This window comes from Trachinotus anak, unplaced genomic scaffold (assembly GCF_046630095.1).
Source record: "Trachinotus anak isolate AG129_WGS33_773 ecotype Australia unplaced genomic scaffold, CSIRO_AGI_Tana_v1 ptg000003l, whole genome shotgun sequence".
Lineage (NCBI taxonomy): Eukaryota > Metazoa > Chordata > Actinopteri > Carangiformes > Carangidae > Trachinotus > Trachinotus anak.
This window is the reverse complement of record NW_027273854.1, coordinates 12,274,660-12,292,768: the sequence shown is the minus strand read 5'-3', so window position 1 is coordinate 12,292,768 and position 18,109 is coordinate 12,274,660. Positions and strand designations below refer to the sequence as shown.

At 43.1% G+C, this 18,109-nt stretch overlaps 1 protein-coding gene across 9 annotated transcripts in view; it reads right to left on the bottom strand.

Moving 5' to 3' along the window:
• Nucleotides 1–16,946, bottom strand: part of tex2 (testis expressed 2) — a 29,335-nt gene extending 12,389 nt beyond the window's left edge. For 2 of the 9 annotated variants that reach the window (XR_011689565.1, XR_011689571.1), the window contains exons 1-3: nt 16,295–16,851; nt 14,918–15,006; nt 661–2,428 (exon numbers count right to left, since the gene is read on the bottom strand). Coding sequence is in view for 7 of the 9 variants with exons in the window: in XM_071473743.1 (XP_071329844.1) it covers nt 661–2,403 (1,743 nt within the window). In the remaining 2 variants the exon portion in view is untranslated. Of the gene's footprint in view, nt 1–660; nt 2,429–5,760; nt 5,813–14,917; nt 15,007–16,282; nt 16,852–16,876 lie in introns of those variants that run through there. The other 7 variants (XM_071473733.1, XM_071473747.1, XM_071473743.1 and 4 more) reach the window with 6 other exon arrangements.
• Nucleotides 16,947–18,109: the final 1,163 nt, after the last annotated feature.

The following is an 18,109-nucleotide window of genomic DNA, read 5'->3' as shown; positions in this document are numbered from 1 at the left end:
TCCAAAACAGAACAGTAACCATCACAAGAGGAAAAGTGTAATATAACCTCAATATGTTGCTGCTGGTCCCCAAGAGGCTGTATACAGTTTAATTCTCATCCAAACTCCTACTTTATCAGTCCCAAAGGATGCTCTGTGAGCAGAGCCAATTCAGTTGAAACGACAAGGGAAATTCCAGAGCCTGGCTAGTGTGAAAGGATGTTAAAATGATAAAGCGGGGAACATATATTCTGTAGGAACAAAAGAAAAGCTCTATGGTGGACAACTACAATTTAGCTTATTTTTGAGAGTAACTATACATTTTCAAGAATTTTGCACTCTATAGACAATATTGTATCCTCATCCTCCTTAGAAGGGTTTATCTAAGGCATGATAAGATGAATGCAGTGCAATGTCATGATATATGGCATATATCATGACCATGGCATGAACTACATCTGTGAAAGCTGTAAGGTTAAGTTTTGACTTGTGCATGTAGCTTAAATATGCTGCATTTTGCTGCAGCAGAGTAGTCCTAAAGCCGGGTAAAGCAAAAACTATTTCCAATGAACCCCAATGTTTTTGAGAACAAGATGCAAGAGTTGAGAAAAGCTCATTTAAATTTTGAAGTCATAAAACAACAGTCTCAAACTTGGCCAACCACACTGTGATTTGTCTCACCTTGAATATTCCTGGTTCTTTTATATCCAACTGGGCCACATTCCAGTGCCCTATCCTTCCCCTCCCTCTTCTCGTGCCTGATGAGGAGCGTCGAGGAGAGGACAGCCAAAGGACCAGCAAGGCCAACATGAACCCAGCTGCTATCCCATGCACCACTGCACATACACTGGGTGGCACTGGTAGGACTAAGTACCAGTACACCAACTGTGTAAAGAAGATGAGGGCAGTCACAGGCACAGTCTCCACCTCCTCCTCTGCTTTCTCCTCTTCCTCTGTATCAAGTTCACTACACACACCAGTGCTACCAGTATGGCGCTGCTGCGACGCAGGGCGATCCCCATCTGGTGTCTCTGTATCAGTACATAACTCAAAGTCTTCACTGTACAGTTCGCAGAAGTCCTCGTCTTCCTGTCGAGCTACCAGGGCTGACATGGAGCAGCGGCCCAGAGTGAGAGACGGAGACTTGTGGAAAGTGGATGAGGAAGCCTGGGCAAGGACTGGAGCTGGTGCCAGTGATGGGAAGGAGAAAAAAACCGAATCTGGGCCCTTGCCTGTGGGTGTTTCTTCTTCTTCCCCTTCTGGCCCTTCCTCCTCCTTGATGCTGTAGTTGCTGTTACCTTCTGCATGTCCGTTTACCGCTGTCACTCCACTGAGCTCCGATGCACTGGAGGACAGCGATTTGGCACGATGAGCAGCACTTCCACCTGCTCCCATGCCAGACTCATCCCCCATGATCTTACTAAAAAGCTGCAGGGGATCTGACATCACCTCCGAGAGCCGCCGTTTGGTGTCTTCTATCTTGGCCTCCACTTCTTGGACCTTGAAGAAAGACCTACCATCTGGGGACATGATGGGGGAAGAAGGGGCTGTTTTAGAGTCCCCACCTGCTTGAGTGACAGTGACGGGGCTGGAGGATAAACGAGGCTGGGAAAACTGCTTGAAGAGCTGCATGTTGCGAGGTGGAGGCCGATGGGATGGCTGTATTTGTTGCTGATGCTGATGAAGATAGTGATGAAGAGGCCCTTCCTGATGTTCGGCCTTTGAAGTGTCCGTGGATAGAGACTTAACAAAGGATTTCATTAAGTGTCTGTGGCGTGCATGGGGTGGTGCAACAGTGGTGGGCGCAGGTGTAGATTCTCGAGATTCAACGTCATTGGACAAAGACCTGACCAGGCTGAGGAAAGGTTTGGAGGACGACAGTGCTGCAGACTTACAAGGGGAGGAGGAGCTGGAGCCTGTGGCTGGAGGATTAGCTGTGGGTTGGTCAGAGGGCCAGGAGGAGCTGGCAGGTGGGCTGGAGCTCAGATGGGAGTGGGCAGAGGTGGGGATAATAGTCATGGCTGCAGACGGTGTGTGTGGGTGAGAGTCTGAGGGTTGCACAGACAGGGTGGTGGATGAAATAGGGAGCACAGCAGCCTCAGAGAAGGCCTCCACTCCTGTGGATTCAAACAGCAGCTCCTCTTTTGCCTCCAACCCTGTGGCAACAGACTGGTCGTCTGCCCCTGAAGCTTCTACACCTTGCAGTCCCCCTGCACCATCCAGCTCAGATTTATCTCCAACAGACACCCCGTAAAGCTCCTCTTCCTCATCGTCTTCCTCCTTCCCCAGTGCAGAGAAGTGGATGGTGATGGTGTCACGAGAGAGGGAGCGCTGCACTTGCAGCTTGGGTCCAGGGGTGGGACGAGAGGGAGGAGTGTCAGCATGCTGGCCACTTCCCCTGCTGCTGCTGCCCTGACTGCTCATCACCACCCAGCGCAGGGCTCACAGCCTGGGAGAGACAGACAGAGACAGAAGCAATTCTCTGTTAATAACAACACAAACAATGAAATTGTTTAAATCAGCAAATTTAAATCAGCAATGTTGCTAGATAACTTCAGAGATCCACATATGCTCCATACACTTTCTGTGCATGTGCACGTGCACACACACATACACACACAGGACAGATGAGAACACTCTTGCAGCTCTCTATTCATCCTAATGTGAGTAGGCTGGACAGGTATGTCCATGCTCCCCGATCCATTAGCCCTCATTATGCAAGGCTGTAGCTGTCAGACTGAGTCGCTCTCAGGCCTGGCCTCTCTCTGTCTTACCCTACCCTACTCACTCACTCGCCCCCACTATGGCAACATGATTAATGGCTTACATCAGAACATACACGGCTTGAGGAGAGGGGCCATCAACATTTCAGCTGTAGTTAACTCCATTCTCCACACGGGGCAGACTGCAGCTGACTAAAGGCTGTGAGGTGATGAATGAGAGAGGCTGCTTTTATGACTAGTGGATGGAAAATCATCATTATTGGTTGGAAAATTTTGGTCCTGTTCAATTTAAACTTAAACCTGTTTTAACTGATTTTCTGACCACTTAGGGGCTGAAAATACAACACTGACATACATGAAGTTGATATGGCCCACATGTTAGGAAACACTGATTTATTGACACATCCAGCAGATACAGAGCAACATTCGCACTCATCTGGAGTCATATTCTGGCTATGTGGCAAATATAAGTCAAATATTCACTTTTGTTTTTACCTCTGTTTCATTATTATTTGGCTCTTTATCTGCTCAATGCTCAACTATGTTCACCTGCTGGTCACTAATGGCGCCTGGCTGCCATTTGGAGAGTGGTAGGTAGTGTACCACCGGTTTATGCTGCTGGTGGGAACAGTGCTAATGAGAACAGTGAGATTGAATCAGTCAGTAAAGGTGTGGGCAGCTAAACCAAAACACTGAGCTGAAAGATCCTACAATGGTCTGTAGAAGTGAGGGGAACTGAGTCTGGTGGCAATTCATGAGGGTTTGTCATGACCAGCAACACCCTTCCCATAACACATAATGATTTAACCCACTGGTTATAAAAAAATATTGAATGGCACAGCTTTAAAACAATGTGACTGAAATGGTTTGAGACCTTGTGAAAGATGGATGAATTATTAGAAATAAATCCCAAATGTGTGGCTATGAATCAGCAAAAACACCTGAGAGGCAAGTGTTCTTATTTGCATTAGGTCATTTATCATTATCATCATTTACATTTATACTAAAACATTGTTTAGTCTTTAATTTCGTCATGTGTTGTGTTATTTCTGAGCTGTAAGAGATCCTAAAAACACAAACATATACATAAAATATAACCAGCATTCCTTTCCCCACCCAAGCATAACAATATGCAGGAGATAATCACACAACAAAGTAGCTGTTCAGCTCCAGTGATCATGGGAACAAGGCGTCTATTGTCTACTCCCAACACAGCAGAACCAAAGTCATTCATCATACAGTGATTTCACTGAATGAGGCCTCGTGTTGTTACTGAGTTATTGTGCCTATTTATTCCTCCACATCACACAGAGTTCTTCATCCCTGGTTAGCTTTATCAAACAGACAGAGCACACACACAAAAATGCTGTTTGCACACAAAGTCTCCTTTGCTGTTTCAGGCTTTCAGCTGGTTGATAAAACTGGGCTGTAAAGGAAGAAGGAGGGACTGAGGGAAACAACAAAAGCAGTTAGCTTGTGTGATTGTCTGCATTTCTGAGAAAGCCTCGGCACCCCTTGGGGCTCTCTGGTTGGCATTGCATCTCCAGAGATTGTATTTACTGGGATGGAATAACAGAGCATTTGACTTTCTTAGGCAGCCATTCACTTGGCTGTGCTACTCTGGGTTTTGTTTGTGTCATTTTGACTATGAGTGTGTGTTGGTGGGTAAGTGTGTGTTGCTTCTGCTATGACTGTGCAAGGAGCACAACAGAACAAATAAAAACAAGAAGGAGAAGAGAAAGAGAGAGACAGGGAAAAGAGCAACAAAAAGGAGACGGACGAGGAGCCACGGGGGTCTGTGGAGGCTGCAGACGACCTTTCCAGAGAAATGCTTTTGAAGTGGAATTCACTTAAAGACAGCAGAATGACAAGGATGGAGAGAGAAAATGGGGAGGATGACACAGAGGAAAGAAAGTGATGGAGAGGAGAGAGGAGGGAGGAGTCACATGAGTGGGGAGACAGTGCCATGGAGATGGAGGTGGTTGTTGTTGTCATCAAAGCCTGAAGGACGGATTAAAACACTGTGGAGGTCGAGCAGCAGAAAGAGATGCTTCCAAGTTTTCCTGAAGTCAGGTTTTAGAAGGGAGCAGCCAAATGACAGAAGACACAGCATCACACGTGAAATCAATGCAAAACCATATCACTGATGAATGAGTCACATATTTTAAAACTGTCATGTATGTGTCCACACACATACAGAGCATGTGCAAAGGCCCACTGATTTAAAGCTACAACAATTAGTCAGTTAATCAGTTTGTTGATTGAAGAAAATTAAACTGGAACCATTTTCAGAACTGATTCATTGTTTTTTTGTTTTTTTTCAAGCAAAACTTTTTGACAAGATTTTTTTGTCATGTATGACAATAAAATATCTGTGTGCTGGACTGCTCGTCTGATGAAACAAGCAATATCAATGCAAAATTTTGGGCTCTGGGACACTACTTTTTGACATTTCATAGAAAAAAAAAATCAGTCGATTAAACAAGAAAATAATTTACAGATCATTAAAGAGGAGAGGATAGGATAGGAGAGGAGAGGAGAGGAGAGGAGAGGAGAGGAGAGGAGAGGAGTCTGGCATGGAGACAAGACTCATCCAATTAATCAAAGCAAGCAGGGCCACTCTAATCAGCTAAAGCCAGCACCATGGGAAAGGAGAGAGGAGGGGAGGGAGGTTAAAAGCAGCTGGGTAAAAGAATGATACAAGAGGGTGAACAGATGAAAGAGAAAGGAAACGGTGGGCAAAATAAACATAAAAGACTGAGGAGAAAAACTGAAAAATGGCACAGAAACACTGTGGAGTGAACAACTTTTAAATAAAACAATGTTTTAGTAGTATTAGATTTCCAAATATGGACAAAAATATAATACACTGAGACCATTAAAATCTACTTGTGTGAAGGAAAGAACATGAGAGGGAGTGGTGAAGAGAAGGAGGTGCAGAGAGGCCCTGAAGGAGAGACAGAGATGTATTTATGGCCAACAGTTTCTGCCACCTTCAGCATATTGTGTCTCTCTTCTCCCAGCTGAATGAACCACTGAAAACCACCAATTTACTTACATTTTTAAGAGCCAAGAAGCGCTCTCACTTGATTTAACACCATCAGCTGTGCCTTGGGAAAAAAAAAAAAAAAAAAAAAAAAGCATTCGTTACACTTTTTTTCTCTCCTTGTTTCATTCCTTAAACCACCACAGCTGACATACTGAGAGCCTGACAGATGCTGCAGCAGATTCCATATGTGCCTCCTCTTCAGTCTCTCTATCTTTCTTTTTTTGACAGAGGCTCACCTGGTCTCCCTCTTCTCTCTCTGTATTTGATAGATGGAAAGATACTTCTGGACTGTCACGCCCAATGACAAATATCAGGCCCTGAGGAGGCATGTGGAGTGGGAGGGGTGTGTGTGTATATGCGTTTCCTCATAGCCTCATAGCCACTGTCCTTATACGAGAGTCAGACAAACAGCGTCAAAAAACAGCAGGGAATAGAGGCTGGGATAGATTTTCAATTCATTTTAGAGACCATCGTTGTTGTGAGGGTTAGAGTTAGGAACGAGAGGACGTCCGGTTGAATATCTGCACAGGTTTAGTAGTCTTAAAGCAAAAGTTTGACATTCGGGAAATATGCTTAATCATCTTTTGGTGAAGAGTTTAAGGACAAGCATGATACCACTTTCCTTTCTGTATGTAGAGTAAGAGAATACAACCAGTGCCCAGTTAGCAGACTGGAAACAGAGGGTAAATGCCATCCTGACTGGCTAATGAAAATCTGCCTTCCAGCGTCTCTTAAATACAAAAGCAGAACAAAAACTGAAATGTAATATGACAATTTGCTGTTTTACAGATGGGACTATTTCTTGGCTGGAACCAAATGCCAGGAAACCTGTAGTGACTCCAAGAAGTTCCTGGCCCAAGCCAAGAAAAAGCTGGGGACATGACCCCCCCATAAACACGGAAATGTCATTTTTTTACACTTCAGTTTACATACAGACTAATCAAAGAAGATATTAACAGTTATTTGTGAGCATTAGAGGCCCCGGTAGGCTAATTTCAAATGCTGTTTGCTAGCAAGTTAGTAAACTAGCTGGAAAAGCTGTTTGCTCCTGACTCCAGTCTTTGTGCCAAGGTCTCCATATATTGAAATTAATCTAAAGGAAAATAGGTTCCTTCATTGTCCTCCTAGTTTAATGAGGAAAACCAGTTTTTTTGTTTTCTTTCCTGCCTAAAGTCACTCAGTTTTTTTTATTCTACCTGCTGATTAGCTGTGAATAAATCCTGCTCACCTGAATCTTGAGAGCCTACTGTTTTGTTTTTTTTTTATTCTTCCCAAATGAATCAGCATCACTGGCCTTTTTCACAGCAGACATTTTAACTAGCATGGCAAGTAGAACTACTAATTATAACAGTGGCAAAGCAGTGATGCAATGTAGCAGCTAGCAATGCTATTCATTCCATGTCTGACAGCTGAAATTGTCTGCTGTGCCTTGTCACCACTCCATATGCATTTGTATTTTACACTGCATGAATCTAATGTGAAAAGCTGTGTGCTTGGGGTATGTAAGCATAGGAAATCCAGTTGTGTGCAACAGGTCATGCTACATACCTGCATAAGAAGTCATGTCTATTGATTATGATTAAACTCTAACATCAGTTTGTGAGACTCTGCTGCATACCGATTAAACACAGTGACAGGCTGACCTTGCTCACTCAATAGAGATGGAAGTCAATGGGGAAGATGAAAGTCTCTTTGAATAATGGGAACTAAAGATTCAACATGACAACATGCTGCCAGTGGCGTAATACCACAAGGAGCGTGAGACAGAAAAGAAATGGAGGAAGAGAAGCAAAACAAAAGCGTCACAATAAGTTAAAGGTACATTAAAAAAATACACCACCAATTTATGATTGCGCTACCAAGGTCAAAAGGTCAAAGTGGAATTATTTGCATCATGACCTATTTTGTAGGTTGGAAGCTTGCTTTCTGTATTTGTTCAATTGTAAACTTCACCATTCTGTGTACTTCACGCCACCTTAACCTGTGCCAGAGCCATGACAATATCCCTGTAGTTCCTTGGTCATTTCCAATAAAAATCCCAAACTACTTAACACTTCTCTTTAAATAACACTGTGCTGATGTGGTTTTAGGAGTCAGCAGGTGTCGAGGACAGACTTGACAAGACCTCTGCTGAAGGTTGGTAAGTTAGCATGCCACATTTCCACAGAAGGAAGATCAAATTAGAAAAAAAAAGTTAAACGAGGAAAAGAAATGAAGGCTGGCGTCAGGAGCATTGTGAGTGGATGACAGCGTGAAAAATGGGGCAGGAGGAAAACGGAGAGCAAGTCAAGTAAGAAGCCTGTCGGCGAGGCATTAAAAGGGGAGGGTGACAGTGGGAAGATAGATCGGATGAGACAGAGAGATAGGAGGTGAACACAGGATGCACAGAGAGGGAGAGAGAGGCTGATGGAGAAGTCGATTGTCACTAACAGCCCCAACAAACACACACACTCATGCACAGTTTTCTCACTAACAAGTGCACAAACACTTGCACATGTTGGCACATAAGAAATTAGCTCTGTGGTCACATGATGCATGCAGTTGCCTGGATGGGCAGGATGCAAACAAACTGAGACAGAGATAGGGAGACTGTTGGAGTCAGGTAATAATGAGCAGAGATCATCCTCAAGCATGTAGAGGGAGAAAAACTGAGGAAGACACAAAGACAGAGGAGGTTATGTTCTCCAGGAAACTACAGGCAGTCACATAACAGCAGGGAACAGGCAATAAACACACCACAAGCTATTTTTCATGCTCCACTGTTCCCTCCAGGGAACACAGGTCCCAGTCATCACCAGCACCTTGGTTACACCACACACATATACTTATACAGGTAGGTATGCTGAACACTTATATAAAGGAATTCAATCAGGGACTGAAAGGAACTGACAAGAAACTAAGATTTTCACTTGTTGTTTCCACTGTGTCTTCTAAAAAGAACAATGAGACAAGACAAGAAAACAGACAAGGGGCACTTGAGAAAGAAGAGATGGCAGCTTTATCCTCACCTCATCTACCGTCACTACAAGGTATCATGACAGCTAAATGCCATCTTCTTTTCCCGCCCTTACCAAAGAAGGAAAGGAAACTCTGACCTGGCTCTGACAGTGAGGAAGCAACTAAAGTGGCAGATATTAAAATAATTCTTGGGAGGTGGGGTGGGGGTGTCAAGGTGTTAGTCCCCTAACACAACACTGGCCACTTAGAGCACTCACTGGACTAAAAAAAAAAGGGATGTGTGTGGAGAGAAGAAAGGAAAAGAAAAGGACAGAGCCTCGAGGAGGATGACTGCCTTTCCAGGAAAAGACGAAAAACTGATGCAAGCACAAAGTTGTGAGCGAGACTAGTCCTTCCACAGTGGTAACTGCCACACACAAGCCAGTGCATGACAGTTACTTTCATTATTAATCAATCAATCTGCAAGTTGTTTTCTCAATTAATCTATTTAGTCTATAAAATGTGACAAATGAGATCACAACATGACTTCAAACTGCTTGTTTTGTCTAACCAACAGACCAAAACCCAAATATATTCAATTTCCTGTAATAGATGACAACCAGCAAATATATACATATACCGTGATGGCAAGTTTTGGGCGTTTTGGCCTTGAAACAACTTTAATGATCAACTGATTATGTAAATATATCAAGCCAAGCAAGTATTTTAATTGAAAATTGAAAAAAAAAATGTTTCAGCTGTAGTTAATATACTTTTCCATCAAGCTTTATGTAAAACAATTTACAATTAAAATGTAATAAAAAGATTGAATAATAAAAATGGCAAGGAAGATATAATTTCACAGCAGGCTTTACAGACTGTTTTGAAATAGCTCTACCAGAAGGGAACCTCCATCATATTGACAGTGAACAACACCAACTGCCTGACACTCAATATTAATGTGTGATGTGTCAATATGCCTCTTAGTCCAATGTGTTTGCGTAACAGCAACACACATGCACCCGCACCTCCAAACGCACACATGAACACACAAACTGTACACAGAGCTCAACACGATCCCGCTCCAGCACAGCGTGATGAGCTCCAGCAGCATCAGCAGAAACACTGAGGAGCGGTTTGATGGGGAGTATAACTGCTCTGAATCATGCAGCCCTCTCATAAAGGAAAAGGAGGAGAGAGGATAGAACAACAATAAAACAACAGCCCAGGAGATAAAGAGCACTCACACAGTGGTGCTGGATCAAACCAGTTCTCTCTCTCTCTCTCTCTCTCTCTCTCTCTAACCCAGAATCTACCGTCAACACGTCAAACATCAAACCTCACCGTGCAGATGATCGGGTGGTTGCCATGCCAACAATGAAACTTTCATCTTGTTCTGCACTTATTCCCTGCATCCTTTTGTTTCGCATGGTAGCTCCTACTCACCACATAACCTGGTCTCCTAGGTGTGTGCGAAGAGTTTGTTAATGCAACATCTTCAGTGAGGGTTTTCAGTGTGTGTGTGTGTGTGTGTGTGTGTGTGTGTGTGTGTGTGTGTGTGTGTGTGTGTGTGTGTGTGTGTGTGTGTGTGTGTAGGATGTGTGGGGGCTGAAGCTAGGAAAAGAACGAAGAGACCTCAGAGAGAGAGAGAGAGAGAGAGAGTTTACACATCATTTAACTGAACTAGGGGAACACCTACTCAAAAATAAAAGAATGCCCGATCAATTAATAACCTTTAATTATGGTTGTCAACATCAATACACTTTCTCCTGACAACTTCAGCTGTTGACTCAAATCTTCTCTAAGCACAGAGATAAAAAGTGCTCCTTCTCATCATTACGAGCTGATGATTTGCTCAAGTAGGGGCGTATGGGTTTAACACTTTACTACGATGAATAACGGATTTGCTTCAGATATCGATGCCTGGTGCCTCCTAAACCAATTTGACAGTTTAGAGATCAAAAGGTGGATGAAAGCCCCGACTGAGCACACACAAACACACAGACATCCAAATACAGTTGGATTTATACAATTTATAATCTGTGTAAAAGCTGCTTGACAGCCCGCAAACAGCCGGAGGGTTTGGTATTAGTCATAATCCAACCAATTACATGATGAATGGAGATGGATGGAGAGAGGGAGACATGGGGGGCAGAGACAGAGGAAGACAAGAACACATCCACTCTGAGTGTTTTTACAGACTAAGATTAATATTAGAAATGTTATGCTTGTGTGTGCACCATGTAACATGAATGAGTGAGCCATGTTACTTTCAGAGGTGTTGTTTTGCAGACGTGTGTGAATGCAGGGAATGCAGCATGGCTGAGCTTTAAGGATTCATGGATTACTGTTAGTTAGCCTTCAGGGCAAACTCTTGAAATTATATTTACATTTATGTTTGTATACCTTATTTACCCCAAGTATTTCCTGCTAGACTCCCAGCATCAGCGCTGGCTCAAAGACCGCCATCATTAGAAGATTCTAGGACACTGAAAGCAGCTCAAAATATCCGATCCACTTATTTTTCCCCCCATTTTTGACAGTGATGTGCCACACAATGCAGGCATCAGAACAGAGACTGGGCAGAATTAGCATATTAGTTACATGAAATTACAAAGGCTGGATTTGTAACAGGGGTTCTGCATGTGGAAACGTGTAATCTTGACTATATTTAACCTTCTGTGTCTGTGATCACATAGTGTACAGTACTGTTGGCAACAGAGAGCGTGCAACACTTCTATGAACTGCCACTAGCACAAAAGCTCATTTTCTCCATCTTAAGTAGGACACCCATGAATCAGCTATCAGATTGTAGCATCTTAGGTGGTTTGAGATAACGTTGTACATGAAGACTCTCACAAGGGATTCCCTCTGGAATACGAGAACTTTAATAGATACAACATAGCATATGTTGTACATGAATAGTAGTTAAAAAGGTGGGTGTAGTGTGAGCAGGAGGCCTGTCCAAGCTCAGTTAGTCAGACTTTTCATACCTCAGGTGTCACATACTGTGCAGTGTCGGTCCATAGAACCTCAGTGTGAGTCCTCTGTTTTAATAACAGGTTGATGGAGATACTGGCTCACAACAAAGTCATATTCAAAGGATAAGACAGTGTTAATCTTTTTTTTGTTGTTGTTGTAATTCTCAAATCAACCAATGTCCAAAATCATCAATCCTTTAGTCTATCTGACAGTGCTTTCTGACTTCCTCTGCCTGTCTGTCTTACTCAACCCACAGCCCATTAAGTTGTAATGAAGCCTTATAAAAGTACAAAAATCTAGTTTTGTTTTTAAAAAAGGTTATGCAGTTTCCTGAAACAGCCAGTTACTGTAGTTTTTTTTGGGCAAATGTTACTCAAACAGGAGTAAACTCTGCATTTTTGGGGACTATTTTGTGCTGCGGATTACTAAGCATTTGGTACTCTAGTGAGTATTTACAGCAACAGGATGAGGCGTATGGTGCTGAACCAAAAATAAACTACAGTTCCCATGTGAATTGTAATGAAAAAAACACATCACCTAGTGCAATGATGTAGCTCAATAATATGGTTTTAATAACTTTAATAGCTAAATTTTCAGGTTTTGGTGACACAGACAATACTTGTTATTTGGGTCAGTTCATTGTTGGTTTGGTTTCTTTACCTTGGATTTATTGACAAAAAGGAAAATATAGACTATAACTACACTCATCTTGATTGGTGAGGGTGAAGGGAAAGTGTGTATCCACTACACTTTATTTGCTCTGTCTTCACCTCATGCTGAGTGCAGCGTGTGCATACCAAGTGTGTATTCCGTGTGTAGGTCAAATCTCTGTGTGCAATCTAGTCAACAAAGACTTCCTCCTTTCTCTGTAACGTTAACTTCCTGTTTGGCGAGTTAGCTGCAATAAGAGGAAAGCACCACCCATCACCCTCTGTCTTTAGTGCAGGCACAAACAGGTGTTTCATCTGCAGAATGGCTGCTTTTTCCAGCTGCAGTGAATCACTGCTCATAGGATAGCTCAGCTGTGGAGTTGAAGATGTGCTTTGTCAGTGTGCTTTTATTAAATTCATATCCCGGCAAATAGCTGGTCAGTGAGTTTATACACACACACAAACACACACACAGCCATGGCAGCGTCACAAGCCATTAGCTGTGACACTTGTGGCTGCTCATCACAGTGACAAGAGCCCCTGGGTGCTCCACTGGCTTTTTCATTTAAACAGTGGGTGTTGTGCAGGATAAGGTGCATATGCACAGTGACTGTGTGTGAATGCATCCATGCAAGTGTGTGTCCTTCCATGTCAAAACAGTGTTGCATTATCAATTACCCTGCACAACAATCCATAGGCAAAGTCACAGTTTCTGCAGCACTTCATGTCAGTATCACGTCCATCTTTACTGTGGCTTTTTGCGTCTTCACTCAGACCATGGATATACAGCTGTGCATGGCCTGAAGTAACTGGACACCTTAATATAACTTTTCACAAGACTTTGGAGCTTGACCGCAGGGATTTGCTCCCATAAAGCCACAAGAATAAGAGAGATCACTGTGGCCTCTCTCTGATGCTAGGCAATAAGACCTGGACACCAATTCATTTTTAACCACCATTTCTTTATGAACAATACCTTGTACATGGGAGCATTGTTATACTGAAACAGGAAATCAGCCTAAACCATGAAAAACAATCCCAGACCAAAAGTATGTGTCTATACCCTTATGGCAATACTGTAGCTCAAGTCCAATCAGCTATGATTTGACAACTTTGCCACAGTGGCACGTTCCACGTTTCAACATTCAAACAAGGGAAATGGTGACTCATTTGCACCTTCAACTCATGTCTGGTTAAAGAAAAATAGAAAATGACAGTGAAAGGGCAGCAAGGCAAAATACAATAGTACATCATGTGGAAGTATTTACAAACTAATTTTGATATCTATGATGGGAACTTGAGGGTTAACAATTAGCTAAAACATGCAAGCAAAACTTTACTTCTCAGAACTCTAGCTGCTAGAGTCATATTGTTCCTGCTTGAGTCTAACAGGATCAGCACACTCTGTATAACCTATTGTCTACATAGGCTAATTAATTCAAATTCATCTATCTCCCCACAATGCTTCTCTTAATTCAGAAATAAATTGTTTTATCTGGCACAGTTCTGTATTGGCTTACACCCTATTTGAGTAGGAAGAATACCCCTGCTGAATACTATTACAAGAATGTTCTTGCCTGTTCCAAATACATAAACACACGAATTTCCACTTATTTTTTCAACTCTTAACAAAAACAAGCAAAATAGAGCCGCTGGTTGTAGGTGCAAAGTTACTGTAAACAGTATCACTAAGCACTTCTCAAAAATGTTGTCACTTCAAAGCTGTAAAACCCAAACTGGTTGTGGGAATGCAGGCAGCGCAAAAACACGACGCACATATACACATACAAACATATGCAATGTCCTGTCCTTGACCAGCGCAGGATTGTTGGATCTATGAAGGTTAACACACCACACACACTGACCCAGTGGCTCAAACCATGAAGAAGGAACATTAGGGTCGACTGCTGACTCAGAGACGGCTCACCAGACACCCTCAAGCCGAATTAGTTTTAACTTTGAACAAACTGTGAACTGCAGTTCAACCTGAAAATTCACAGCCCACAGCGCACAGACATGCACACATGGTATAATAATGGACACATCCAATCATATCTACATTTTTAGCCTTAAACATACATACACAGGAACACTGTTTGTTTTCTGTTTTGTTTTTTTGCTCATGTTGTATTTCTTTGGCTTTTCAGAATAAAGGCCGTGTGACAGAGAATGAGCCATCAAGCCCCTTTTTATCCACCAACAATACATTATTCAGATGGATCAGCTGCCACTGTTTGCTTTTACCCTCACAGCAATTTGTCTAATTAAGCTTGAGAAAGAGTATTCCCTTTAGACTTGCTGACACAAACCCCCTTCATCTACAAACACACCTTGGTGTTGGCATAAAAAACAACAATCCTGCAGCATGTGTACATGTGAAAATGTCTACAAACATACGTCTTTGTCCATGTGCGACAACAGTAAAGATGTGAATGAGTCCTGGGCTTGAGGAAGAGAAGTCAAGATGAAGGAGACACAATTATGGAGAGGAGAAGTGAGGTGGGGATCAGTCTTTCAAGGCCATGGATCAATGCCAGCTCTACCCCCTCCCACACAAGCACACATACAAGGTCAAAGGAGGAGAGGAGAAGTCTTACCTTGAGATTTTAGAGGCATTCAATCCCCTCCTGCAACACAGTCTGCACTGACACACACAGCACAGCCATGCATCATGGTCCTAACATGCCTAGGAAAACAGAGACAGACATAAATCTGGTTAATGGGAGGACAGAAAGTGACAGAATTAAAATGTCTCACTGACACTTGACACATTTTGTGCATCTGTTATCCATCAGTCTCAGACAAATGTCATCTACTTTCAAACCTCAGCTTCTTACATGGGGATCAAGAAGATGCTTGGAGGTGCGATGATCAGTCGATCGACAGTCGATGTTTATTCTGATAATCAAATTAGGGTTCATTTAACAGATTTTTTAAAGCAAAATACCAAACATGCTTTTCTGTATCATAAATAGTGAACTGAATATTTTTGAATTTTGGACTGTTGGTGTGGAAAATTATAATTTTAGTCATGGTTTTATTTTTTATAGACAGTTTATTGAGAAAGTAATCAGTGGATGAATCAATAATGGAAATAATAAGTTGCTGCCCTAAAGATAGAAATGATACAAATGTTGTGAACTTGCGGTTTTTTTTTGCCTGAAACTTGATGTTTTGAAAGAAACTTGAGGATTCAGAAGTCAGACATCAGGGGTGAAAAGGAAGAACAGACCTTAGTGAGCCCTGGGTATGAAACATTAGCAACAATCCAGTTCACAGGAGGACACTGGGCAGAAATGATCTGATAAGCAAAGTCATACGGGCCTACAGTGAGCTATCCCTGAAATAAAGGAGGAATTTTGTGTAATTAGATGACAGAGATGAGAGTATAAGTAACTGATGTCTTGTATGGCTGTGATGATGGGGCCTGCTACTAAAAGGAGAACCAAGAGGGGAGGAGAGGGGAGAATTGAGTAGCCTGTGTGGACCTGTACAGATCACAGCAGGCTCTGGGATAATGAGCCACAGTTGCTCCGCAGATGCATCAGCCGCCCACCTAGACTGTGCCACTTCCTAGAATAAACCCATTTCACAGCAGCTGTGAATTACCCAAAACACCAGTCCACTCAAATAGTAATAGACACTGTGAGGCTTGTTATTAATCTAAAACAGCCACAGAAATGTGCTTTAATAGGGAAGTGACAGTTGACAGCTTTATTTCAGGGGTCGTTTCTGCTCATGCTTTTTTTTTTTTTTTTTTTTTTCTGTTTATTAACCTAGTCCAAAAATATTTAAAGCCGCTCTTATATCTCCATCCGCCTCTTTGTCCTCCGCACATCTTGGCTTTAGCACTGCGCCGGATCATGTCTGAGGGAACCGGACTGTAATACACCCATGGAGCAAACAGCTGATAGTGAGAGCAAAAACACAGAAAAAAAAACAACAGGCAAATCCAAACGCACCTTTAATCTTACCGTAGTTATCGCACCTTCATCTGCAGGCCACTGGCTCGCTCTACATCCAGGCTTTAAATCTGCGTAATGCGATGAGGATCCCTGCGTGGAGCGCTTTTATCCGCAGCCCGGAGCCTGCGGAGGGACGGAGCGCGGCGGGCAGCCGAGGAGCTGGCTGGCCTGTGCACCCCGGCGAGAGTCCGAGCAGACAGCGCCACAGCGACCAAACCTGCACCCCGACCTCAAGCCGCAAATACACGAGATCTGGGCGTGTATTGTTTTGGTGAATGGAAGACGGTTAGCGCCACACCCCCTTCCTCACCATTTAAATGGCATTTGCAGCCGAAGACGCATCCTATCGCCGGCGATCTGGTGATTCATATTTTATTGTGTTGCAGCAGGAGAGTGTGAAGTGCGTCATGGCGTTGCAGCACGCCTATAAGACGCGGGTTCCCCTCCACAAACAGAATTAACAACCCTCTCCCCCTTTAATAGCCGAGCTGCTACACAAATGATCAGCTGATGGAAACACAACCACAGAATTAACGTTTGGCCTTTTGTAGCTGGTTGGTGATAGAACCGTAAAATGCAGTCTCAACCTACCCTTGGATCTGCTCCACCAGGTGCTCAGTATTTCCAGTTGCCAAATTTCGTCTTGTTTAATCTGATTATATTTGCTTGGACAGGCTGCCACCTACCGGGCTGAGGCGATTACGTCAGAGGACCGTGTCAACGTGAGTCTCCACCGAGAGTTCAGAGGTGCCCAGCCACTTCCTCCTTCACCTGATGTCGCCTGCAAATCAGGATTTGAAGATCCTTCGATCGATCCGATGCATCTGAGATGATTCACAGCAGCAACGTGGGAGCAGAGTTCCCATCTGGCTCTGACATTGAGAGGCCATAAGATGTTTGTGTAATGTCTTGCACCAAAATGGTTTAAAGTTTATATCGAATTTAAAATCTGGATGAGATCTCTTAGGGCACACACCACACAGCTCTAGATTATGGAGTTAGAGAGGTATCTTATTTCCCCTATGAGTCAAAGTGATTTCAGATATAGCTTCAGCAGCCTGACTGATGAAAGCAAGCCTTTGACTTTTTTAGACTATAACATTTGCAAGCCAAAGCATGTTCTCCTGCTGTAATATTTCATCATTTGCACTCAATAGCTCTTAATGTGTGGGGTTCAATTAAAAAGACTTGTTGGCACATGTTCAAAAAGTAGGTACCAGTCTGTGTGGGTGGGTTTCCTGTGTATTCAAATGTGGAGGCTCCTGCCATCTTCAATGTGTACGGCACAGTTTAAAAAAAAGTCAAGCTGTTGTTTCTGACATCTTCTCGTGTAAGCTTGATGTTCTCGTCCACCGAGTTGATGTGCTCTGTGAAGGCTTGCACTTCCTGGGTTTTCATTTTCACAGATGTGTTTTTGACAAATCTGAACCGGTGGCTCGGTGCTGTTCCTCTGAAAGAATTCAGGGCCCTGCTTTCTACTTCTTTAATGTAGAGGTTTGCGACAATGGGAGATACTGGTGAGCCCATAGTGCTGCCATGTTTTTGTCTGTAGAATCCCCCATTGTACTGGGAAAAGGTGGTGTTTAGGCAGAGGTCCAACAGTTTGCATATCTGGTCTGGGTTGAGGCTGGTTCTATTGTGTGAGTGTTGTTGTGTAGCAGGTGTTGCCTTACACTTTCCACCACCTCTATAGTTGGTGTGTATCTAAACAAGTTTTGTGCAAAGGCTGTTTCCAATAAACTCTTCAGTTGAGTGAGAAAATTTGAATTTGAATTGCATTGCAGGGATTGCAGCTCAGTTTCTCTCTGTGTACTTCAACTCACT